Source organism: Haliaeetus leucocephalus, unplaced genomic scaffold (assembly GCF_000737465.1).
Source record: "Haliaeetus leucocephalus isolate CR32 unplaced genomic scaffold, Haliaeetus_leucocephalus-4.0 Scaffold92, whole genome shotgun sequence".
NCBI classification, from domain to species: domain Eukaryota; kingdom Metazoa; phylum Chordata; class Aves; order Accipitriformes; family Accipitridae; genus Haliaeetus; species Haliaeetus leucocephalus.
Genome location: NW_010972528.1, coordinates 1,455,888 through 1,480,462, shown reverse-complemented (window position 1 = coordinate 1,480,462; position 24,575 = coordinate 1,455,888). Strand labels below are relative to the sequence as shown.

General features: G+C 60.2%; 2 protein-coding genes across 4 annotated transcripts in view; both read right to left on the bottom strand.

Moving 5' to 3' along the window:
* Positions 1 to 3,868, bottom strand: part of HSD11B2 (hydroxysteroid (11-beta) dehydrogenase 2) — a 20,287-nt gene extending 16,419 nt beyond the window's left edge. The window contains exon 1 of the mRNA XM_010585199.1: positions 3,775 to 3,868. Coding sequence (XP_010583501.1) covers positions 3,775 to 3,868 — 94 coding nt within the window. The remainder of the gene's footprint in view (positions 1 to 3,774) is intronic.
* A 3,975-nt stretch (positions 3,869 to 7,843) lies between these two features.
* On the bottom strand, positions 7,844 to 24,097 carry FHOD1 (formin homology 2 domain containing 1). 3 transcript variants are annotated; one of them, XM_010583911.1, is made up of 22 exons: positions 23,862 to 24,097; positions 17,660 to 17,766; positions 17,473 to 17,537; positions 16,023 to 16,090; positions 15,816 to 15,921; positions 15,508 to 15,602; positions 14,984 to 15,095; positions 14,796 to 14,890; positions 14,554 to 14,697; positions 14,220 to 14,434; positions 13,967 to 14,077; positions 12,493 to 12,659; positions 11,344 to 12,233; positions 10,923 to 11,075; positions 10,579 to 10,761; positions 10,188 to 10,307; positions 9,817 to 9,978; positions 9,526 to 9,716; positions 9,233 to 9,425; positions 8,999 to 9,152; positions 8,737 to 8,913; positions 7,844 to 8,183 (listed from the first exon to the last, which is right to left on the bottom strand). In XM_010583911.1, exons 1-22 carry the CDS (start codon positions 24,030 to 24,032, stop codon positions 8,101 to 8,103), a joined length of 3,762 nt encoding a protein of 1,253 aa, XP_010582213.1. In that variant the 5' UTR covers positions 24,033 to 24,097; the 3' UTR covers positions 7,844 to 8,100. The 3 variants fall into 3 exon arrangements, with proteins under 3 accessions (XP_010582213.1, XP_010582195.1, XP_010582204.1); XM_010583893.1 differs by having other exon boundaries at positions 8,097 to 8,913; XM_010583902.1 differs by lacking the exon at positions 23,862 to 24,097 and adding an exon at positions 19,679 to 21,275 and having other exon boundaries at positions 8,097 to 8,913.
* Between the last annotated feature and the right edge of the window lie 478 nt (positions 24,098 to 24,575).

The following is a 24,575-nucleotide window of genomic DNA, read 5'->3' as shown; positions in this document are numbered from 1 at the left end:
GGCGCGGTTCAGCGCGGCTCGGGAGGGCGCGGGAGACAGTGCCACCCAGGTAGGCACGGCTCGGCTAGGCACGGCTCGGCTCCGTGCAGCACAGCTTGGGACAGCATGCCGCCTACGGCACGGCACGGCTCGGCTCAGCTCAGGATGGGTCAGGGCATGATGCCAGCGAGGCAGGCACGGCTCGGCTTGGCACGGCTCGCTTCAGCTCGGCTTGGTTCAGCATGGGTCAGGACATCATGCCACCTAGGAAGGCATGGCTCAGCTTGGCTCAGCTCGGCTCAACATGGCTCGGGACATCATGCCACCTAGGAAGGCATGGCTAAACTCGGCACGGCATGCCTTAGCTCAGCGGCGTGGCTCAGCTCGACCCAGCACAGCACGGCTTAGGACACCATGCCACCTAGTTGGGCACACCTCGGCTCGGCACAGCTCAGCTCGGCACAGCTCGGTTCGGCACAGCTCGTTTCAGCACAGCTCAGAACATCATGCCACCTAGGTAAGCATGGCTCAACTTGGCTCAGCTCGGCTTGACACAGCATGGCTTGGCTCAGCTCAGCATGGCTCAGGACATCATGACACCTAAGTAGGCACAGCTCAGCTCAACTCGACTCAGTTCAGCAAGGCTCAACATGGCACAGCTTGGATCGGCTCAGTTCAGCATGGCTTGACTTGGTTCAGCATAGCTTGAGATGTCATGCCACCTATGGCACAGCTCAACTCGGCTCAGTTCAGCACAGCTCGGGACATTGTGCCACCCAGGTAGGCACAGCTCAGCTCAGCTTGGTTCAACTCAGCTCAGCTCAGTTCAGCTCAGCTTGACACGGTATGTCTTGGCACAGCTCAGCTTGGCTTCGTTCGGCCTGGCACAGCTTGGCTCAGTGCCTATGCCGGGCAGAGCTTCCCGGCAGGAAGCAGCAGTGCATTCAGCCCCGCTCAGCAGGAGGGCAGGTCCCCTGCCCACTGCCAGAGCCAGAACCAGTGCCACCAGCGCCCACGTCCCATGGAACAAGGGGAGCACAGGGCAGAGCCTCCCTCCAGGGCCACCCCTCCGTTGGGGTCTCCCCTCACAGGGTGGTGCCCCCAGGACCTGCTCATCTGCTGGGGGAGCACCACGCGGGCGCTGGGCCAGATGCCACCTGGGTCCTGGTGCCTTGGCCAGCCGCGCTTGGGTTTCTCCTGGTGCCTGGAGCAGGCAGGTAAGGTGTGAATCCCTTCCTAGCTGCTCCCTACAATGCGGGGCTAACAACCCCTGGGTGATCCCAAACCATTTCTCAGTACCCTGCTCTTTGTTCGCCACCCGGAGCAGGCAGCACCCTGCTACCCAGCGTTATTGTGGGACTGCAGCACGCGAGCCGTGCTGGAATGTCAGCTCCTGGCTTGCCCCGGAGGGTGCCGCGAGGCTCGAGGGAAGCCCTGCCAGGCGCCAGGTCCATGCCACCTCCGGTGAGTGCTGGCAGGAGCTCCCTGCACCGCCCCGGCCGGGGGGGCAAAGTCCTCTCCTTTCCAGGTTTATTACACAGGGTAATTGCTGCCACTGGGCTTGCTTTATTAAGCACCTGCTTTAATATTTCACCAAGTCTCCGTACTTGGTGATCCTTTGTGCGTCCCTGCAGTGGGCCTGACCCTCGGTGCCCTCTGCGTGGAGGGCGAGAGGCTTTCGCGTGCCAGCATTGGCACCGGTCTCTGATCCTGGAGAAGCCGGACTCTGCCAGCCGGGCTGCTGTCAGTGCCGGCCACCCCTGCCAAACCCCACGAACCCTGGCATGGTGGTGGAAATGGGAGCAGATGCTTGTGTTATCCTTCTTGGAAACAACCCCTGTGGTACCGGTGGAAAAACACATTTCATCAGCGGCGACGGCAGCACTGCAGAAGTGCAGTGTCGAACAGGCTGGGGTGGTTTTGCTGGGGTGTGGTGGTGGGACCCGGCTGGGTTTGCAGCCCTGCTTTTCCAGGCAGGGGAATGCCAGGAATGCCGATGAGGTAGAGGAGGAGGAGGGATGTTCCCAACAGCATGGCCGCAGGCTCTCCTGCAGGAATCCAGTTGCTTGCAGCACTGGTCTACTGAACTTGGTGAAAACGATGGAGGTGGCCACAAGGCAGAGCCTTGGGGGACTTGTGCTCTGAAGAGGACCCTGTTAAACATCTGCACTCATCGCTTCACCAGGGCTTGAAAAATCCCGTTGGAGAAAGGTTGTTTTCCAAAGATGTGGTCTCCTGAGAGAGCATCCCCCACTGCATCGGCCGAGCCAGAGCTGCTGGGGCATGCAAGGAAGTGGGATCAGGGATACGGTGCTTTACAGAGACAGACAGAACGTAGATTCCATACCAACGATGGTGTTTCACAAAGGGTAGATGCAATGTGGATTCACACGTCTCCTTGAGAGCTGGGTTGGGTGCCTATTCATCCATCTCTTCCAGAGCTCCTCACACATGGTCTCAGGATGCCCTTCTTGTGGGACACCTCAAGATGGGTTGTAGATAGCCGTGGTGTGCTCTGTCAGCTGCAGTCAGGCCTTTCCATGGATGTTGTCACCAAGAGGTCCGGTGGCATGGGGTTGGACCACCAGCACCCTTTGCCAACCCTGGCCGTCCCCCAGCTCTCCTCCAAATGGTCAGCGTGCAGTTAGGCTGGCCTTGGTGGCTATTCCCTTGAAGGCAGTGCCTGGCCTTCTTCATCTTCCCATTGCTCAACACCCAAGGGTGCCTCCCAGACGTGCTGTGCTGTTAGGAAATGCTGGTGATAGCCCCCATTACCTTTTGACCTACTTGAGCTCTTCCATAACTGTTCTGCTAATTACAGTTCACATTTTTCAGGGGAAGCGGGGCTGGTTCAACTGCAGGCATCTCCCACACCCTTCCTGGGGCTGCTCATGCAGGTCCCCGGGGACACACACCATATTTTCCTAGTGCTCCCCTTGCCCTAGGCTGTTCCTCCAGCTTGGTGGAGCCTCCCATGACTAACAGGTTTTGAGATAATTGTTCCACTCCCTAATCTCTTCTGCAAAAGATTCATGACATTGTTTTTGAAGTGCCATGAGCCATTTCCAGGGGCTCTAAGCCCATGAGGGATGTGATTCATCCATGCTGCTCCCACAGGTACTTAATCTTCTCCAAAACAGCAAGTCCTTCTTCCACAGCTATTATCTCCTTAGGGAACACCACCCAGGCGAGCACCTAACAGGACACTTTTGTCTGTTCACCGCTGATGAAGACTTGTGCCAGCATTTGCTGCCTTGCACAGGCCATAGGGTATAGTCCTTCTCCGGGAGCAGTTGTCTCAGGAGAGGGGACTGGGGCTGGGACCCCCTTGGATGTCACTTGTGGGCTGGGTACCTACCATGGACCATCAAGCCCACGGGAAAGGGGGTACTGGAAGTGTCCCTTGCTAAGTAAAGCAGATGGGGCTCCTCTCCCACACCATGTCCTCAAAGAGCCCTTAGGATGGATGCGGGTCCATCCTTCTTTGCTAGATGTGAGACACTGGAGCCCACTGGCATCTGGGGCCAGAAGCAGTTCAGGAGTGACAAAGGCCATTGCACTGCCTGGAATTAACTCTCTTTTTGACTCAAAGTGTCTTGCAGAGGACAGTGATTAATTACTCCCAGCATCAAATATTTGTGTCCTACCACTGAACTTGCGCTGTTCTATGGGTTCTGGTTGCACTTCGCTGCTGGAATGGGACCTCTCTGTTATTGTGGCTTTCTTCTCTGGGGAGGGCAGATCCTCGGGTGGCTGTGATCCAGCTAAGCCAGGCTCAGCTCCAGGAAGCCTTACCTGCACCCAACACTTTAATGTCCCCATGATCCTTCTCCAAGCCCAGGGCATGGAAACCAGGTCTGGCAAAGCCCAGCCTGGAGGCACTTTCCATGGCATGGCCAACCTGAGCCACAGCTGCCCAAGGAGCCACCTTAACTCTTCATGCTGGGATCTTCTCCTCCTTCTTCCCCCAGGACTTCCCATCCCTTGTTTCCAACTTACTTCGGGCCATGACTGAGGACTTTTTTGGGGGCTTTCCTTATGGTTTGCTGCTGTAAAACACAGGCAACCGTTTGTGCCCATCATCCCATGCATCTGATGCCATGTTGCTGGGGTCAGCCTGAGTCCCAGGCTTTGATCCTCCATCTGCAGGGGGTTCCATGCGCCTTGGCTGGATGGTGAGCACAGCCCAAACCTCTCCCTAACTCCTGGCAGGACCTCTCTGTTCCTGGGGTACTGCAGCTGGAGCAGCTTCTTCAGGGAGTACCAGGGCTGCTCCCTGGAACAGCATAGCTGGCAGCATGGAGCATCCAGCCAAGCACTGACCCTGGATCTGACTCTTTGCAAATCCCCTCATCTTTGGAACATTCCTGCCTCCGACTTGTTTTTTTCAGGTTGCGCGTGATCCCCAGGTATTTACAAAACAGGGCTCCGCTTCCAGCTGCATTTATGGCTTTGGGAGATGTTTCACCTCTGGGAAACCACTCCCCAGCCTGACCTCGAGCTTTTCCGCCCCAGTGAGGACCCCATGTCGCCATGCCTGCTCACCCACGCAGCCTTGGCAGCCCCTTTGCCAGCCAGGCTTTCTGCACTGCGGTTCTCCAAACAAGAGCTGCTTTTGGGCTGCAGGGACCTTGCTCCTTCGGTGCGGCTGGGAAGCGTCGGTGACACTCTGAAGTGCTCCCAGCTCCACTAATGCCTAGTACTCTGCATCCCCCATCTCTTTGGGCACGCGTGGTACCCTTGCCAGGCTTGCTTTGCTAGTCCAGCATCACCCCCCCATGTCCCATCTCTCCCGTCCTCATCACAAGGCATCTGCCTCAATATTAGGGAGATGGGGACAGGGCGAATGTGGCTCCCCCTTGGCCCTGAGGCAGATCCCAGGGGAATCCGGCTGGGCCACACTCCAGGTGACATCCTGCCACCTCTGCCCTCAGGGGAGAGGGCAGTAGGTCATGGCAACCATGTGACCTGGTTCCCATCCCACACCTCCATCCCACCCGGGAAGGCAGTTGCAGAGCAGTGTGTCACCAGCTCCAGGTTGCTCAAGCGAGTTAGGGCCAGGAGGTAGAGGAGTCCTCCTCCAGCTGAGACATTTGGAATGAGCAGGAGGAATTTGGAGGAGGCAGATGATTATGATGCTCCTGGAAGGTGGCCAGGACGCAGTGGCACTTGCAAGAAGTGCTCTGGATGGCTCTGAGCTGTGAGCAAAAGTGAGGTTATGCTGTCCCTGATGGGAATTGTGCTTCTCATGCAAAGTGGTGGGGCTTCACAGCAACCACAAGCCTAGGACCATGGGTGGTCCCCCAGCTCCGTGGGGATGTGCCCATGTGGCACGATGCTGGAACCAACCTCGGAGCATGGCAGCAAAGAGGACCCCACATTGGGACAGTCCCATGGAAAGGGCTGGCAGGGTGGGATGGAGGAGGCAGGGGACATCTTCCAGCATAGGTTCTGTAAGGGGTGGGAGCGAGTCTCCATTGCCAAACTGCTACAAAAGAGGGTAAATGTGACAGCAAGTGGAGCCAGGCTCGTCCCCACTGTCCCCTGCTCAGCCTCCCCCCTGCCCCCACCTGGAAGGGGGCCAGGGACGAGTGCTGGAGAGACAGTCGAGCGCAGGGGGACTGGAGCTTGTCCCTGCCAGCAAGACAAATGGCTGGGACCAAGGACGTGGCTGTCATCTCACCGGGGACATGGAAGGGGCAGGACGTCTCGCCGGGGTGGGGGAGCGGGGTGCAGCCCCCCTGGGTGTCAGGGAGGGGAGAACAGCAAACTGAAGGCCAGCGGGTGAGCGTCTGAGGAGCGGCAGGACATGAGGCGTTGTTTTGGGTGGCCTCGCCATGTGCGTGGCCGCCGTGCCCCCTCGTGGCAGCAGGACACAGCTGGTGGCCCCAGGCTGGCACAGGCAGGAGCCATGCCTGGCAGGGATGGAGGCAGGGATGAAGGTGCTGGGTGCCACAAGGTGCCCCGGCAGGGTCACCTCATCCCACCCGGAGCATCCTCCTGAGGGGGGTGCTGCACCTCTACCCCATCTCTGCTGATGCTGCCTGAGGCCGCGCATGCCTGGGGTCCCCACCAAGCCTCATGTGGCAGCCCATGACCTTGCCTCTGCTCACAAAGGAGCCTCCGGCATCCTGCCACCCCCCTCTCCTTCCCGAGGAGGGGGGCTGTGCCTGCTTGGTGTGTTTTTGGCATAAACCACTTGCGCCTCGGCCAAGCCAAGCACTTCAGGCGCCGCTCAAGGGCAGGCAGCGTGTGCCCGGGGCCGGGCCGGGAATCCTAGAAATATCACCAAGGCTGCAAAAAAAAAAAACAGCTGGAAAAAAACAAACAGGGGTTGGCAGAGGCCTTTGCTGAGGCCACGGCTGCCCCGACTGCTGCCAGACCGCTTGGGGTGGGGGGCATTCCCCAGCACCCTGCCTCAGTTTCCTCCAGCAAGCCCTAGAGAGCAACAGTCCTGGGGTTGTCACATGTATAATGTCACTTTGGGTACCTGGGGCAGATGCACAGGGTTGGGAAGATGCTTTCCTACCTCTTTCTCCTTCCTGCTGTGCAGCTGAGTGGCTCAATGTCATCTGTCGTGACCTCCGTATCCTCTCTTTGGGGACCCAAGTCAAGCACCCAGAGGGGAGGAGAGCCAGACCACATCTTGGGGCACCTGCAGCTCTTAGCGTGGTATCTTGCTGTCCCCAGAGCCACCCAGGAACATCTCAGGCACGTCACAAGCTGGGGGGGGGGCTGGCACTGCCCAGCTCCTCTGAGGACACCAGGGTGTCCAACCTCATGGGAGAGGGACAACCCTGGGCAGAGGTTAGCCAGGAGGAAGAAGCTGCCCTGCCCGGTGGAGTTTTTCTTCATTCCTTGAAAGCTGCAGCGACCTGCTGTGCGGGATTCAGGGCTAGAGGCAGCACTGAGGTGGAGCTACCATGATGAATGATGTGACACCATTCCCAAATGCCTCTGCCACGGGTGATGGTGCCCAAAGCAGTGCAGCTGGCAGAGGAGGATGCTCAGAAATGGTACCCACCCACTATCTAGCACTCAAGGGGAGCATCACAGCCAGCACCCAGTGTGGGTTTTAATCTGTGCCTGGGATAGCACAAGCTAGGAGGTGGCATGTTCCTGTCTGGACATCTCCCAGGCCCCACAGCTGCCCTTGCTGCATTTACATCATGAGGCAGCCTGTCTCTGCCAAGCACAGGGAGATGTTTCTGAGGCTTGCAGCTTGGACAGGGCCAGGTTTGCAGGGAGCAACCTGACTGCTGTGCCTTGGACCCACTCTGGGAAGGGAACAACCCTGCCTCAGCCCCAGGTCCAGGTCTGGCCAAAATCCCCCAGGAGAGGTTTGAGATGGGGCACGTACTCTTGATTTGACTGCATCATGGGCTTGCGCTCAAGCCACCGCTCCTGCCCTTGAGCGTGCAGCCTTGAGCCTGGCAGCAGTCCTCGCTCATTCTGGCAGCGTCCCCCTGGATGTCCTGGTACAGAGGGGATCACGCTGTCCCTGGGAGGGATGACAGTGCCTGCAAGCCACAGGGCTGGCTGCTGCAGACTGAGTGCTTGCCCCAGGCAGCAGGGCTGGGATGCCAGCAGCACCCAGGTCCTGCTCAGGAACAGGGCAACGGCTTCCCCAAGGATCCTGGGGGGAGCATCACCCCTTCCCTCCTACCCCCACCCTCAGCACTGCCTGCTCCAGCCCATGGCATCAAGACCCTCCAGCATCCCAGCCCAGCAGCAGGGCTGGGCCTGGGTGCAGGGACTAGGGACGCCAGCAGTGTGTCAGATCACTTTATTGCCACAGGTGCCACGGGCCAGACCCAGTTCCCAGAGGGGGTCTGGGTCCAGCCCCTTGACCCCTCTATAATACTGTTGAGAAGATGCATGCCGAGCCTCCATGCCCATGCATGGGCGCTGAGCATCCTCCATCCCGGCCACCATGGAGCTGCTCTGGGGCATCGCTCCCATCCTGCTGCCTGCACCTCTGGGAGCTGGAGACCAGCAGGGAAAAGCAAGACGAGACCAAGGGTGCAGAGCATGCCAGTCCTGGAGCAGCAGGGGCTGCTACCATGTCCTGCCCTGGGGGCTGCTGGAGATGAGGAGCAGCACGAGCCACCCTTGACCCCCTCAAACCTCCATGCCGGGTGCCTGGCCCAGGCCCAGCGCCTGCACCAGGTCATCACTGAGCCCACTCTTCAGCGTCCGTCTCACTGCGGGAAGAGGAGAGCATGGCAGTGACAGCACGAGCAGTGCTGGCTGCCAGGGTCCCCACATGATGGGTGCCTGCCCAGACATGGTGATACTGGCATGCTGGGGAGGGGAGGGGTGGCAATGGGGTGCAGTGGCATGGTCTGGTCTTGGGGTACCTTCTGCTGTGGCCTGGTGGGCTCAACATGGGAGGTCAGGGGCGGCCAGTGGGGAAGTCGCCAGGCAGGGCATGGGGACACGGACACAGAGATGGGACAAGGCATGGGGACAGAGCATGGGAACAGCAACGGGACAGGACACAGGGGTAGAGACAGAGATGGGACAGGGACATAAAGATGGGACAGAGCATCTGGGCAGGGACACAGGAAAGAGTAGAGACAGGGCCACAGAGGTGGGACAGGGTACAGGGACAGGGACACTGAGATGGGACAGAGTACAGGTACAGGGCATGGGAACAGGGCCACAGAGGTGGGACAGAGACACAGAGATGGGGAAGAAGCATCTGGGCAGGGCCACAGAGATGGGACAGAGTACAGGGACAGGAGCAGGACTTACAGGACTTCCTGTTGCCACGGGACCTCCTGCGCTCCTTGTTGGTGCAGGGCCGGGGGTTGGCATTGTGAGTCACCGATTTCACCAGCCGGTCCATGATTTCATCCGAAGCATCGTCTGGGGAGCTGGGAACGTCCTCCTGGGCTGGAGAGCCCTGGGCTGGGGTGGTGTGCCCTGTCCCTGCATGGGGACAATGGGGATGCTAGCATCAGCTGTGCTCAGCCAGCTGGGCATGCCTTGAGCGCCTCTGCCACCCCGCTCCTACCCCGGCTGGCCCGGCTGCGGCGGGCAGGGGCATCCGCGGGGGAAGTCAGCAGGCTTTTCATGCTCTCATGGCCTGCTTCCATCTGTTCCTCAGGGCTGCTGGACACCACAGCAGGTGGTGAAGCAGTCTCAGTGATGCCAGAGAACTTCTCGGTCTGCAGCAGGAGGAGAGACAGGCGTCGGGGACCTGGGGGGGCATCACCTGGTGGTGGCAGCTGGCTGAGTGTCCCCGTACCTCGGTGATGAGCCGTCCCCGGGTCTTGTTGCGCTCACGGTGGGCAGCCCGTTTCTTCTGCTGCTGCAGGACACGCTCCCGGCAGGTGCGGTACTCCAGGGCGAACTCCCGCAGCAGCTTGCAGATGGGCATCACCTTCACATCCCGTGCTGTGCTTGCTGGGTACCCCAGGTACAGCAGGAAGGAGTGAAACCTGCAGGGATGTCGGTCACAGCGGGTTCCTGCCACGTCCCCATGTCCCGTGTCAGGACCACAGGGTTCCTGCCATGTCCCCACAACCTCGAGCCACCGACCTATTGAGGATGCGCCTGTGTACCACCTTCAAGACGACAATGCGCTGGGTGCTGTCCTTGAGGAAGTCCGTCAGCTTGCTCTTCAGCACCGGCTTGGTCTCATGCTTGGCAATCACCTTCAGGTTGTCCCAAGAGGCCCTGCACCTCCGCTCCAGCTGCACCAGGCTGTTGGCCAGCTCGTCAAAGTCAACCTGGAAGAACAAGACATCAGCCCTTGGCCGTGCTGGTGGAGCTGGGCAGCCACGGGACCTACACCTTTGTGTTGCCCAGGTGTCATCTGCCTTGCCTCACCTTGGCAGAGCGGGTGATGGAGGCAATCTCTGAGTAGAGGTCAGTGGTTTCTGGGAACTTCTCTACCACCATCTGGCAGAGATGGTGGAGCAGGGACTGCCGGTGCACCGTGTCCTTCACTTCTGAGACCTTCTCCAGGTAGCCCAGCTCAAAGCCTCTGCTCTGAAACCCCAATGGACTCAGCAGGGCCTCTCCATCCCTCCTCCAGCAGGCCTCCAGTCTGCAGACCCACTGGGCCCTCACCAGCACCACCCAGCCTCAGGCGCTGTCCCAGGTTTCCCATGGTCCCTCTTGGGTATCCATGCACCATGGCTGGTCCTGTCATTGCAGCACTCAAGACAGGCCGCATCCCTCCACACCCTGCTCCTCACCTGGGAGCCGTTCAAGAAGTTGCCCATGGCCAGCAGTGTGGCCAGGATGCACTTGAAGGTGTGATTTCTGGCCAGCTGCTCCATGCCCACCTTCAGATCAAAGAGTGGTTCTGCAATCTCCTGGGTGAGGAGAGAGGTAAGTGAGACCCCTTGGCCACCCTCTCGCTTGGGAGCTTCAGCATTCACCCCTGCCCATGAGGACAATCAACTCATGGTCAACCCAAGCCCATGCTTGCCTTGGGGACCTGCAGCCCATCCCCAGCCAGGACGGCACCTCCCGTAGTTGGACACGGCTGGTCCCCACCAGGAACACGCTTGGCTCAGTGCTCAGCACTGCTGGGGCTGGCAGCGGTGAGAGGGCTGAGGGCAGGTGGGGTACATGGCTCTGTACCTGCTCCAGGCTCTCGTAGTCCAGCTTGAAGGCCCAGAGCTGGAGCCTGGCCGTGAGGTCACTGATGGAAGAGAGGGCGAGCAGGAACTGCTCTGCAGAGCCCAAAGGCACATCAGGGTTGGCCAGCTGGGCCTCCTGGATCTTCTGCTTCTCCTCCTCAGTCGGGACCATGGTCAGGATTTTCTAGAGCAGACAAAGAGGGATGTGTCAGACTTCCAGACATGTTACCATGGGACATGTCACCCCAGGGCTGGCAGCACAGGCATCATGGCATGGAGGCCTCCTGGCCAGAGGAAATGACCTGTATGAGGACTTCAGAGGGGCTGAGCTTCTCTTGTGCTCACCTCAATCCCTTCCTTATTGACTGCAAACTCATCAAAGTTGAGCACGGCTGTCTTGATGATGTGTACGGGTGGCAGCACCGTGAGGCCAATGTTGATGGCATTGCTCCTCTTGGGGTCCAGCACCACCACCACCTTCTTCCCATCAATGGCCTTCTGCAAAGAGGACAGAATGGATGTGGACAGCCAGGCGAAGGGCTCACCTTCATGAAAACACCATGGACATGGGGAGCCGATCAGGGACCTGGTGGTGAGCCAAACCTGCGCACTGCCCATCACCGTCCCACTGAGCCTTCGGGCTGCAGGTACCCATCCTCAGCATAGGGTAGGGGTGACAGTGCATGCCTAGGGTCCCCACAGGAACTAACAGCCTTCCTCCCACCCCTCAAGTTCCCATGGCTGATGGGTGCCAACCCACTGGTACCTTTGAAGTTGGCACTTCCTTTGACCGTGACTCAAAGAGATGCTCCAGTTTGGCAGCATTGACCTCGACGTTCTGCAGGGACGCCCACAGTGTCGCCTGGCCAAACCTGCCTGGCCCCACAGTGCCATCCAGCTGCTTCAGCTCCTTCCAGAAGAGCTTCACTGTCCTCTTCTTCTTGGCCTGCGAGGGGCCATCTGTTGCTGAAGGGCCTGGCAGTCCTGGGGGGGGTGGGCAGCCGGGGACTGCAGGAGGTGGAGGCGGAGGTGGTGGGCAGCCAGGGATCGCAGGAGGTGGAGGGCAGCCAGGGATTGCAGGAGGCGGAGGTGGAGGTGGTGGGCAGCCAGGGACCGCAGGAGGTGGAGGAGGAGGAGGAACCATGAGGGCTCCAGCACTTGTAGCTTCAATACTGGGTGGGAGGAAGGAGCCATTGGCCATGGGCCCTTTGTCCAAGATGTCAAAGTCTTCTTCTTCCCCCAAATCAGTGAAGTCCAGGTCCTTGATCTTCAGCTGCATGGGGCTAGCCTCCAGGTGCTCCCATGTCAGCTCCACATCCTTCTTGATGGGCATCATCCCAGTGTTCTCCAGTTTCTGCATGTGGGTCTCGGCATCTACGCTGGACATGGCACGTGCCAGCTTGGCGTGGGCGCTGGCCACTGGCCCGTCTGGAGCCCTGCCATGGTGCCAGGTACCCTCCTGCTCCTGACTGCCACCTCCCTCAGCATCCATCTCCACCTCACCCTGGACCAGGAGGGACGACGGGACCTCAGGGAAGACCTTCTCCCTCCCCGGCTCCAAGGAGCCCTTGGCATAGAGCATGTCCAGCATAAACTTGGTGTCAGAGGAAATGGTGCTGCAGGAGTCAGTGGTGTCTGGCCGAGCCAGGCGAGACCCTGCAGGGAGAGGGGGAGAGGCTGGGACAGCCCGCTTGGAGGGGGCAGATGCTGCTGGGCTGCACATAGAGTTGGGGTCCTGCTCCCCAATGGGGTGTGCTTAGATGCCAGTATTCAGAGCGGGGTGGGGAGGTACCACCCAGCCCCTCCATGGCTCTGGGCACCACAGGCATGGGCTGGGGGCAGAAGGGCCACTTAGACCCACCCCAGGGACCCTGATGAGCCCAGACCTGGGAACACATGCCCCGGCAGCACCTACTTATACTGAGTGGCTCCATCCCAGGCTCAGGGGTGCTGCTGTCCCTGTCCCACGCAAGAGTGGTGGGATGCTCCAGTGCGGCATCGCTGAGGACATCAAGCCGTCCCTTGGCCATGGAAGAGATCTTCTCCTTCTGGGCTGCAGCCAGGTTCTCCAAGAAGCGAGCTCTGCGAGACAGGAGTGGACATTAGCTGACAGCAAGGCAGGGATGGAGACGATGGGCAAACCATGTCATGCCACACTGCACAGCCAGCCCCACAGCACAGAAACCCCCTACACTGGCCACACCGCATTGGGGACCCGGAGGATTCAACCTCCTCCGAGCCCTGCAGAGAGACAGGTGATGCCACCACGGCTCCGGGACAGGGATGCCACAGCCCCATGGGAGCCAATGACTCGTGCTGCCAGGGTGCCACCATCACCTCTTGGTCCCAATGGACCAGGTGCTCAGCACAACCCTTGTCCAAAAGCTGCAAAACCCAGGAGGGTGCCCAGGCAGAGACTCGTGGGGACCCTCCTGCTCCTCATGCCCTGCGTGGCCGGCGCCCAGACACCTCCGCCCAGGTGCTGGCCTGAGGAAGCGCATGCCTGGAGACACACGCATGCCTCTACTTACTCAAACTTCCTCAAAATAGGCTTGTCCCCATGCAAAGAGGGGGCATCCTCCCGCCTGAGGGAAAACAGGGGTTAGCCCCCACTGCCAGCAGCCCTCTGGGGCTTGTGCCTCCTGCACACACCCACCTGGCAGCTCTCCAGCGTGGGACCCTCGCCCCACCATCAGCCCATGGCCCTGGAGTTCATGGGGAGCCAGGAGAGCCCCAGCAAGTCCCCTCCTGCCCAGGCACCACAAGGCATTGGGTGCTGCCGAGACAGGGCACCGTTCCCCACCACCAGAACCACCCAGTTTGCCACCAGGATGGCGATGTCAGCCCCCTTCCAGCCCTGGGATGGGCTGTGCCACCTCCAGCAGGGACACCTCACCCCAGAAGAGGAGGATCAGAGGGTGCCATCACGTCGTGGGGGATGCTGGCAATGGGGGGAGTGGGTTGGGGTCCCGCAGGCAGGGCTCAGAGGGGACAGGCGAGGGATGGAAGAGGTGAGGGGTGGGAGCAGTGAGCAGGTCAGGGCAGTGCCCCCTCCTGCCGGAGCATCACGCTGGGAGGGAGCACACGCATGCAGAGCCTAGGCACTTACCAGACAGGGGCAGTTTGGTGCAGCCTGCAAAAGGAAAGATAGAAAGAGTGGGCAGAGGAGAGGGCAAGCGTGGGCAGAAAAGGAGTGAGGAGCTGGAGCAGAGCTGTGTGTACCCGAAGGATGCCCTGGAGCCCCTGGCCAGACCCTCTCAGATGCCCACTCCCCCGTCACACTTCTCTCCAGCCCTGGTGACCACCTTGACCCTGTTTCCCCCTGGGACAGGTGCACCCCACGCTCCTGGGAGCCCCCCCCACGCACCCAGCCCCTCCTGGCTCCGTACTTGTAGATGCTGCGCTCGCCTGGGCCCGGGAGCTGCTCCTTCTCAGCCGGTGGGGAGGCCAGGGCCAGCCGCACGCTGGATGCGCTGTTGTAGATGCTGCTGGGACAGGGTCTGGAAGAAGAGGTGACAGGGACTGAGAGCAGGTCCCACTGCACTGCCCTCCACCCCAGCACCAGGGATGGACCTGAGCACTGCTCATGCCACATCCCAGCATCTTCACCATCCCGGGAACATTCCCTCCAGCCGCACTTACTCTGCCGGGCTGCTTGGCATAGGGACAGACGGGGTGTCCTTGATGAGGGGCTCTTTCAGAGTGTCAGGGGACCCCAACAGTGGCTGGGCATCGGGGCCAGGCTCCGGGCAGCCACCCTGGGATCGCCACCCACGCCGGCCCTCTTCCGTCCTCCTCCTCTCCTTGCGTCCCCCCGGGGGTGGCTCCTCTACCCCATCCTCCAGCTTCAGAGCGCTCTGCAGAGGGGCCGGGGGGGCATGGCACCAGGCACGGCACCCCTGCCACCCCACGCACCCGCCCTCCCCGCTGCCACGGGACGTGGCACGCAGCTGGATCCCGCAGGTGCCCCACTCACTTCGTAGAGCATGAACTGCTGCTTCAAGTCAAGGTCGGTGCCCTTGCTGCCCAGGTACTGCTGCACCACCCGCTCCATGCCCTGCTGCTCCAGGCAGTCAGTCACATCGTAGAAGGTGTCCTGGTCCGGGAGGGCTGCCAGTGTCTGAGCAGGACCAGAGTGATGCTGCTGGGACCGGTGTGACCCACACCGAGCTCCACCAGCACGGCACCATGGGGACACCCTGCCACCCCCCCCGAGACCTTGTTGATCAGCGTCATGGCGAACACCAGCAGCTCCGTGTCAGCCCCGTTGCGTTGCTCCAGGATGGCCATCAGGTTGGACCATGGGCACATGCCTGAGAAAAGCAACATGCAAAGGTGACACGTGGGCCATGGGGGGACACTGTCCCCCCAGTGGGGACCTCATGGGTGGCTGGGTCTGCACCCACCTCTTGCCCTGTCCACAGCATTGACAGCACGGATGAGGAGCAGGGCGTTGGGCTCCGTGTACTCCACGAACACCAGCAGCAGCTTCAGTGCCATCTTCACCACCAGGCGAAACTGGGACAAGGGATGGCAGCTGGGATGGTGGCAGGGGGCTGCCAGTGCAATGCTGGGGCACTGCAGGGTGGCTGTGCCCATGCCCCAGGGCTGGAGACTTTGCCTTGGGGCCAAGGACCAGCCTGCAGCTGTGATGCTGATGGCCAAGGGGCACTGGGAAGGGACACGGAGTGGGACCTTCTCTTACTCAAGCTCTGTGCCCAGGAGCACAGTCACGTCAGGACAGGGAGCTCTGGGGACCCTGGGTGACTTCCAGATGGGTGGGAGCAGGACCAAACACACCCAAAGGTACCAGGGCACCGAGCCCAAAGGCAAAGGGTGGGGTAAATCTCCCAAGGGATGGTGCAAGGGGACAGCCACAAGCAGGGAAGGTGGGGGTGCAGTGGGGGGCACAAGGACAGCGGGGGCTTACTGGGCTTCCTGACAGCGTGTACAGCCACTGGACAGTCTCATTGTGGTTGATGACACCCTGCATCCCATCCACAAAGAGCATGATCTGGCTCAAGGCTGCAAGGCAGAGAGTGGGCAGGGTCACAGCATGGCAGGCAGGGCTGCAGCAGGCAGGGGTAGGGCTTTCCCCTCCCTGCACAGTGTTGCCACACCAAGGGCAAGGTCTGGCAGCTGCTGGCAAGGTAGCCCAGGCAAACTTGCTGGCTCACCCCCACTGAGTGCCAGCCTTCCTCCCCAGGGATGAGAGGTGCCCTGTACCCAAATACCAACCCCGGAGGATGTAATTCTGGTAGTTCTGGTCAGCCTCTGCCCCCACTTTGATCAGGCACGTCAGCCCATCCAGGTTCACAAACTCCGGCACCAGGTCCTTGTCCTCCTGCGGGGTGAAGGTCAGGTGTTACCACAGTGTGGGAAGGCAGCCACCCCTGGGGGAGCCCCCCCCCGCCCAAACCCCCCACCGCACTGCCATCACTCTACCTGAAAGAGCTGCTTGAGGGAGAAGAGGGATCGCCGCAGCTCTGGCCCCTGTGAGTTGTACAGCTTCTCTGGAAGGAACGAAGAGACACAGCATGATGGCCTGGCCCGCAGGGGCTTGCTGCTGAACCAGGGCTCTGAAATTCTCCCGGCTGCCTGGGAAAGCCCCACATCCTGACTCAACTCTTGCACCATCACCCCAGGATGCCGGCACTGCCTGGCTGTCAGACACATAGGGTGGAAGCAGCTGCAGTTCCACAACTACTTATTTCAGCCCTGCCACCTTCCTATTTCCCTTTTTTTCTTTTTTGCCTTTTTTTTTTCTGCCCAGCAATGACATAAATATCCCCTCTGGTTTCCTGTGCAGAACCGAAACAGGAACACGGGCAGGAGGCAGAGCTACTTTTAGCCGTCCCTCCCCAGGCACAGCCCTGACACAGTCCCAGAACCCCCAGCAGCCCCGTGGCTTGGGAAGAGCAGCGGGATGGGGATGGGAAGGACGGAACGGCTGCTCGGGAACAATAGGACAGTCACTGGGCTGAAGGCTGGATGGAGACTACGTGCTCATGGGGACGGTGCCTGCAGGTAGGAGCCAACATGGAGCAGCTGGGGCAATGGGAAGCCAGAAAGCCCTGTTACAACAAGCGGAGACCAAAAGCATCGGGAGCCAGAACTTCCCGCATCCAAGAATTGAGTTATCTGAGCATCCCGAGTTATTTGGGTCAGCTTTAGAGCCGTCACAAGCCAAAAGCGAGCTGTTCAAGTTGCCCTCCAGACATGCTGACAAGGGCTCTGTAAAACACAAGGTCCTGGCAGCCTCCTCCGCTCACTTATTGGCTTGTCAGAGCAGCCGAGAGGGAAAGCAGAGCAGCCTGGGGCTCAGCCGGAGCCTGGGAACCACTGGCAGAGCATGACCCCGACCCCGGCCTTCCTGCCCCTTCCCGTATCACTCGGCTGCAGCCCTGCACGGCAAGCTGATGCCCAGCCAGCATCGCTCTGCTCAGCACTTGTTTTCGCCCCTGCTAAGGAGGAAAAAAGGCTCGAGGCTCCCAAATATTTTGCAGGACCTCCAAGCAGGTTGCCCAAAACCGCGACAGTGCTTTCTGCTGCGCTCAAGCTATTTGTTTGTATTCTGCAAAGCTATATTTAGAGCTTGCCTGAATGACCCAGAATATCTGCAGTGGTCGGTGGGTTGCCAGCTGAAGAGACAAAAGTCCTGATCTCTGAGGATGGAGGGGATTAATGCAGCAGGTCCCCACCAGCCTCGCGGAGACCATGTCCCCTGCATCTCTGGGAGGGCTTATGGTGTGGGAGCAGCCCTGGGCTGTATTGGTCCCTCTCTCCATCACAAAAAGCCCAGCCAAAACTCACTGCAGAGACCAAACCCCCACCATCCAGGGGTGCAAGCCACCAGACCCGCACCAGCCTGGAGGAAGGAGCAGCCCCGACTCACCAATGATGGCGTGGACTCGGACGGAGAGCTGTGTGCGCAGGATCAGGGTTGGCCGTCTCCCCTTCCTAAAGTGGGAGAAACGCTGCGTGAGTGCCTGCAGCGGGACCACCGCAGCCCCCAGCACTCACACACACATGGGGTCCCTGTGTCCTGGCCCTGGAGGGCTCAGGCACCCCACATGCCTCACCTGACCTCCTCGTAGAAACCCTCCAGATCATCCTTCTGCTCCAGCAGGGACAAGTCAAGGTCTAGGTAGTGTCCAGAGGGAGAGACCTGCAGCGTGCAGTCCTCCAGCTGGGGATGCAGACAGCCCAGTTGAGCCCCTGTGCCCACTACTTCCCTCCTGCCTCCCGGAGGATGCAGCATCCCTGGGTCACCCTCCCACCTGCAGCAAACGCACCAGACCGACACATCCCGGAGCAGGGTGGCAGGTCCCACCCTTTCCCCGAGTGCTGGCCCTGCAGGGAGATGCCCCAGCACCCTCTGCCCCAGCTTAGTGGCGGATTGAGAGAAACATGGAGCCCCAGGCTGGGAAAAGGCAGAGCGAGGGCGGGCCTGCTGCCGCCAGGCTCCTCGGCAATCCCTTGGGTGGGAGCCATGGGAAGAGGCTGATCCATGCCCTGGGGCTCCCCTGAGTCAGCTGGGGTGCAACCGGGGTAGGATCTGTCTCCTCACCTGGGCACGTGAATCACCTCCGTCTGTGGGGACTGGGTCTGCGGGAACTGCCAAGGCACCCTGCCCAGCCAGGGACACCCCAAACCAGAGCAAATCCCACAGGGATGTCCCCTGGCTGACGCAGCCTCTGGCTCAGCCCACAGCCATGTGGCATCTTCCAGCGGGACAGGGAAAAGCACAGCCCAAGGCAAGGCTGGGGTGAGGGCATCTTCCCCGAAAGTCCACATACAGAACCCATGTTGCACCCCAACCAGCAGGCACGGCACCCAGAGGTGCTCCAGGCACGGCACCCACAAAGCCCCTGAGCCACCTGGGACCCAGCAGCACCCCACAGCACCCAGGCAGGTCTCCTGGGTGAAATCCTGATGTGACAAGGCAATTTGCCTTCAAGCACCCCTGCCACCCCAGTGCATCTGGACCTGTTCCTAAAGCATTTGCAGCCCCCCCCTCCTAGCTCACCCCACCTCCAAGGAACTGCTGTTCCTTTCTAAATCTGCACAGCAGTGCTGTGTAACCACCTGGGGAGCTGAGGACTGGGGACAAAACCCTATTATTGGGTTTTATATAAAACCCTGCCCTGGCCACCCTAGGGCAGGCTGGTGACCCACAGCAATGCTGGGTACAGCTCCTGCATCTCACTGGGGTTGCTTTCCATGAAAGCCCCATCTCCTCAAGTCACAAGAGAGCTCGCACGTACAACTTCACTGTGAGCCTGACATTAAAACCAGAGGGCAAAGAAAAAATGCCACGTGCATTAAAATAATTAATGACCCTGACTAAGCCTTGGGATAACAGGCAATTTGGCAGGGCACTGCTGTTGGGTTGGACACAGTTGTTATGTTGTTAGTGTCCTGCTCCACCTCCCGCGGTTGCTGGCCACGCCAGCCGGCCATGGCAACGTGCACCAAACACAGGCTGCTGGCACGGGGGAAGTGCTCCTGGCTGCCAGCTCTGCCTCTGTGACAGGCATCACTAACGCTGACCCCACACAGGGTTTGCTTACTGGGGAAAGCTTCAATTCTTCCACAGGGACAGGCTCTCCTGGGCATCCCTGCATCTGCCTAGGCATCCCTTCAGGCATTTCTGCATCTGCCCAGGCATTCTTGCATCCGCCCAGGCACTTAAACACAGCAAAGAGCAACTCACAGCTCCAACACAAAAACTTTGCCTTCTCTGGGCTGCCAGAGCCCCGGCAAGTCGGAGTTAACATCCCCAGCTCTTACCGGGGCTGGTGACATGTCCCAGCTGGTGGAGGAAGCCAAGCCCCTGGGACTCGACCCGGCGTGTTTCCCGTGTGAGCTTGGCGGCACTCCCCATGAGGGATGCTCCGAGCGCTGGGCCTGGGTTTGGCTGCGACCCCCCTGGCGAGCACCAGCCCCCTGGGATGGATACAGGCCGTCCCAGGCTCGTGCTGCCCTGCCAAAAATCCGGGGTGGCACTTCCGCGCCAGGGAACACTGACTGCCCCAGGGCCGGGGTTACACTGGTTATTTGGATGAGGGGTTTACACCATGAAGGATTTGAGCCGGGACCTTGGGGCTGTGCTGCTGGGGACAGCACGTCAGGGTCACGGGGTACTGACAGCTCCCGGCGCAGGGCGGCTGTGATCCATCTGCCTCCTGCCTGTAAAAGCATTTTAAAATGAGATGGGCTTTGAGGGTCATGGGGACTTGCAGGCAAAGTGGAACTGAGGGAGGAAAGCATCCCACGCTCACACCTCCAGCCCACGGCTCCTGGGAACCCCAGCCATCCTGCAGCAGCACTCATGTTCTTAATCCACAGCATGGGGAGGTTTTGGGGTCTTGCTGAGGACAAGATGCCAGTGGCAGCCCCAGAGGGGGACAAGGACCCACGGCCCAGAGAGGGTTTCCCTGCCGGTGTTAAAAAAACCCCATTACCTACCCTGTTGCCACAAATCTGAGACATGGGGAAGGTAAAAAACACATGGATCTCCCTGATCCTACCAACACCCAGCAGCTGTGGCCGACTTTGAAGCTCGGCGAGGACACACAAGCCAGGCAAGCGAGCCCCCAGGGAAAGCCACCTCCCCCTGAAGTGGGACTTCCCTCCCAAATCATGGGGGTAAGATAGAGACATCTCCACCTCCGAGACGGAGGCAACCTCCACCCACAGCTGAACTCACACCACCCACAACGGCATCACATCTTCCTGCTCACCCTTATCACGGCATCCCCACCTGGGAGGATGCTCCAAGGCCAGGCAGTGAATATCCTCTTTATCTGCCAGCAGAGGAAACACTTCCCTCCCCCCCCAACACTTTCTTTTTGCAGTAACCACAATTTCCTAACGTCTCTGCAGCTCTTCTAGGAAGGCTATGGGGAAATTACAGAAAAAATATATATTATTTGCTCCTGAGGCAGCAGTTAAACACAAGGCACTGGTGGGTCAGAAACACCTGGCATCACAACCCTCTGCCCGCCCTCCCAAAACATATGGGGACTGATGGTTTATAGAGCTACACTGTAGGAGTAACGCTAGCCAGCAACCAAGCACATTCACCGCGATTCGGTTTCAGGGCTAAGAGGGGTGTTTATTGCCTGGACACTTGGTCGCTGCCTCCTGCCCGCTCCTGCCTGACGGATTGCAGCAAGTGGATGGGAGCACTGCCATTGCCTTATCATGGCAGGGGGCAAAAAAAAAAAAAATACCCAGAGATCCCTCCAGGCTTGGAGGTCACTCAGCCCAGAACTGCACACTTGCTCGTGCACATCCCTCTTGAACCTCCTCTGAGGCTTGTTGCTCATTAACAGATCCCTCATTTCTCAGCAGCAGCAGGAGGACCCCAGTCCTGGTGAGCAGCCAGCGATCCTGGCAAAGCCATGACACAAATGCCTGGCCGCAGCTCCTGTCCCAGGACCCACGTGAGGACCATGCCAAGAGCCGGGGAGTGCTGGAGGCTGCTGAGCACTGACACTCGGCTCTCAGCATTCAGCAAGAAGCAGAGGGCAGAGTTTCAAAGCGGTTAAGTCAGGGGGATGGCAGCACTGCCAACAATCCTGTCTCACTGCTTTCATGCCTGCCAGAGGTCAAGTGGGGCAAAGACCCTCGGCAAAATCCCCCCTCAAGCTGGTTAGGAAACAAAGAAGAAGCAGGGCTGGTGGGATGGGGCTTGTGCACTTCATGTGTGCACCAAGGTCGCCCCAGCAGCTCTCCTCTATCAAGTCCGAGAGCTCGCAGTAAGCTCATGGCACCAAGGCCAGCGAGCTCTTTGCTCTTCCCCAGGTTTCGAGGAGAGGAAGGGGAAAGCAAAGCTCCAGCCCATTGGATTTTGCAATTGTTTGGAAAAATCCTTAGATTCAGAGGTGAGATAGTGCCGGGGGCAAGTGAGCGCAGTGGCCTTTGGGGACCAAAGGGACAGCCAAAAAAACCTGCCCTGTCAAAACCTGCCTGCGGAGGTTCAGAAAACCCCCACACCCAACGCGAGCATCACCCAAGGGTACTAGTAAAATGCTGGAAAGCAAGAGAAGATAGTATCGGCCTGGAGCCGAACAATGCAGCAGCCACAAACAAAGCGGGAAAGTATTTTCAAGCACAAACACGCTTTCCGGAGAGCATGAAAAAGTCATCAGCAGCAGGTCATGCTTGGGGAGAGGAAGTGCCGAGGGTGTCACAAGGCAGGACGGGTTGTTCGAGGCAGCGATGCCGGCATGAGAAACCTCCTGTTCATCATCTCTAGGCTGTTCCCCGCTCAGGGAGCAGTCTTGCCGTGCCCGGGGAGGGCAGCACCCGGCTGGTCCCCCATGGCAGCTCATCCCCTAAGTGCCTGCAGTTCGGTCCTCCTCCATCGATGTGGGGACCCCCAGCCCAGCTCCCTCTCGGCCATGGCATCCTCCTGCTGGTGCTTTGCAGCTCCAGGCACGCTGTCCAGCAGGACAAGCCTGGCACCGGGCATCCCTAGCTGAATTTTTTTTTACAGCCAGTTCCTTGGGAAAAATCCAACTGTGCATTTACTAATTTTAGGGCGGTGAGTAATGGAGATGAGCGCTACCTGGCGCAAAGGGCACCAAGGGAGGTTTCGGCTGGTCGTGCCAGGGTAATGACGTCTGCATGGCTTCAGGGTACCAGTTCCAAATTTGTACTGAACTGGGTGGCTCAGGAGACTGACCTTGCTCTGCAGTGTGTAAATCCCACTGCAGGAGGCTCCCTATGAAGACATCAGCTCATATAAGCCCCAGCTTGTCAGGCTGGGATGTACCACAGCCCTCGCTGGCTCAGGAAGCTCTGTGTAATAAAAGCAGCGTGGTTTATAACCTATATGACCTATATAAACTAGGAATCTGGCTTATAAGCCCAGAGCAGGGTCCTAGCTGCTCGCCTGCGATTTTACCAAGGATCATGGGGCGATGCAGTGAAACTACAGAAAAAAACACCCAGAGCTTGGCTTAGGCAGAGAACAGAGCCTGAAAACCCACAGTCAACACACCTCTGCTGGGCACAGGACCTCCTTGTGATGCTCCAGCTCTCGGGAACGCCATGTCTAGCCCCCTGGGTGCCACCACAACAGCACCCTGGGCTGGCGATCCCCTTACAGCCAGCTCCTGCCCAGGGAGGAGAGCACATGCCTGAAATTTGAGTTTGCCTCATTCGTCATGTCTCGGGGCTGTTTGTTCCCAAACAAACTCCGTTTAGTCACCGCCTAAAAATCCCATGACGGCGACGACATGGGACGCTGCTGCTTTGCTCCAAGAAAAATGAAAAGGGAGATGAAAGGGAGTTTTTTTGCTACAGGCAAAGGTCTCGTAGCGATCCCCTCTCCCCCGGCAGGCCACCAAGCTCGGTGCCAGGCACACTGAGCCGATTTCCCCTTCCTGCTGCCCCCATCTCTCCTGCCTGGCTCCGGGCAGGGCACACTCCCCCTGCCTGCCTGGGCTCCTGCCTCCCTTGCCTGCACTTCTGCGGTGCTGCAAGACAGAGATGCTCAGCCATTGCCAAAGGTCCCGTGTTCCTAAGGAGGAAAACAAGCCTGCCCCATCCTGTAAAGGATGGTCTGAAAGCATCACGCCAACAGAAGATACCAAGGGGGGGGGGGTCACCTGTCCCCTCTGCTCCCTAGCCTGGATCAGGCCTGAGGACACACAAGCCGGACACAGCGCCTCACTTCAGCTTCAGCCTCCTGCCTTCCTCCTGGCTGGAGGAAATTGCTCAGCACGAATTTCCACGCTGCTCTCCGGTGGCAAAGCTGCCACCAAAGCAGAGGGGCGAGGGGCTGGCGGCCGTCTGGCTCCACCACCTCCTCCCCAAGGCCCACGTGCTGCAGCGAGCAGGGACACGGGCCGGGTCCCCTGTGTTGGGGGGCCGGCGTGCTCCCGCCGAGGCTCAGCTCCGCTGCCGGTAACCGGAGTAGAAAGGGTATGGGGTATGCTGGGGCAGGAGCGTGCTGCTTGGCTCGGCCCCGACGACGCCGGGATGGACGCCTGCCCTCGTCTTGCTTCCCCCTGCCCGAGTTCCTGCCTGCTCTGAGCAAGCACATCCTCTTCCTCCCCGCCGACTCATCCGGGGCCGGCCAAGAACTGGCATCTCCCACAGGGGCTCAGGGATTCCGCCGTGACTCACACCGGGAGCGTTGCCCGGGCTCCGGCGGGGACACACCGCCCCGTCCCTCGCCTCCCCGGCTCCTTCCAGCCGACAATCCGCCCCTCCCCACTCCGGTGCAAGCCCGGTGCCTTCCCCGCCCGCTCCCCGGCTCCCCCTCACCGGCAGCGGGGCCCCGAGCAGGCGGTGCAGCGCGGGCAGCTGCGCCCCGAGGGCCAGCGCCTCCGCCACGGCGTAAACCGGGGCTCGCCGCGGCTCCGGGAAGCTGCCGCAGCCGAAAGGATCCGCGTCCTCCAGGTACTGCAACCGGCACGGCACCGCCGCCTCCGCCATGGCAGCGCCGCTGCTGCTGCTGCCGCCGCCGCCGCTCCGCTCCCGGGGGTGGGGGCGGTGAAGCCACGCCCCTCCCGGCCCCGCCCCTCCCCGGGAGAGCCCGCTCGGTGCGCCCTCCCGCGGGCGTCCCCGCGGCGTAGCGGGGGCTGCTCGCCCGCAGTTGCATCCCGCGCCGGAGGGGTGCTCCGGTGTCCGGGATGCTCCGGGCTGCCCCGGAGTGCCGGGTGGGGCTGCTGGTCCCGGGTGGGCGGCAGGGCTGAAACTCCCAATGCTGGGTCAGCGGGGAAAGCGGTGGAGGGAGGAGCCGCCCTCTGCCCCGGGCAGCCCGGGGCCAGGGGTGCAGCGGTACCGCCCCGGCAGCGGTGCCGCCGGTGTTGATGCTAACAAGGGTGTTATGCATCCAAGGTGTCGATGCTAATGAGGACGTCCGAGATGGATCATGTAGGGTTCGTCATCATGGCTAAGGTGGGCTTGGAAAGGAGCACGCAAAGGAGAGCCAGGACCCAGGGGAGACCGCAGCTGCCCCGGGGATGGGACTGGGGA

Bases quoted from the DNA above. Each gene is read 5' to 3' on its own strand.
- FHOD1 (XM_010583893.1), bottom strand. From the start codon at position 24,032: ATGGCGGAGGCGGCGGTGCCGTGCCGGTTGCAGTACCTGGAGGACGCG. The intron at 11,076-11,343 runs GTACCAGTGGGT...TCCTCTTTGCAG, and splicing joins AGGAAGTGCCAACTTCAAAG to AAGGCCATTGATGGGAAGAA. The intron at 10,762-10,922 runs GTGAGCACAAGA...TGTCTGCTCTAG, and splicing joins TCAATAAGGAAGGGATTGAG to AAAATCCTGACCATGGTCCC.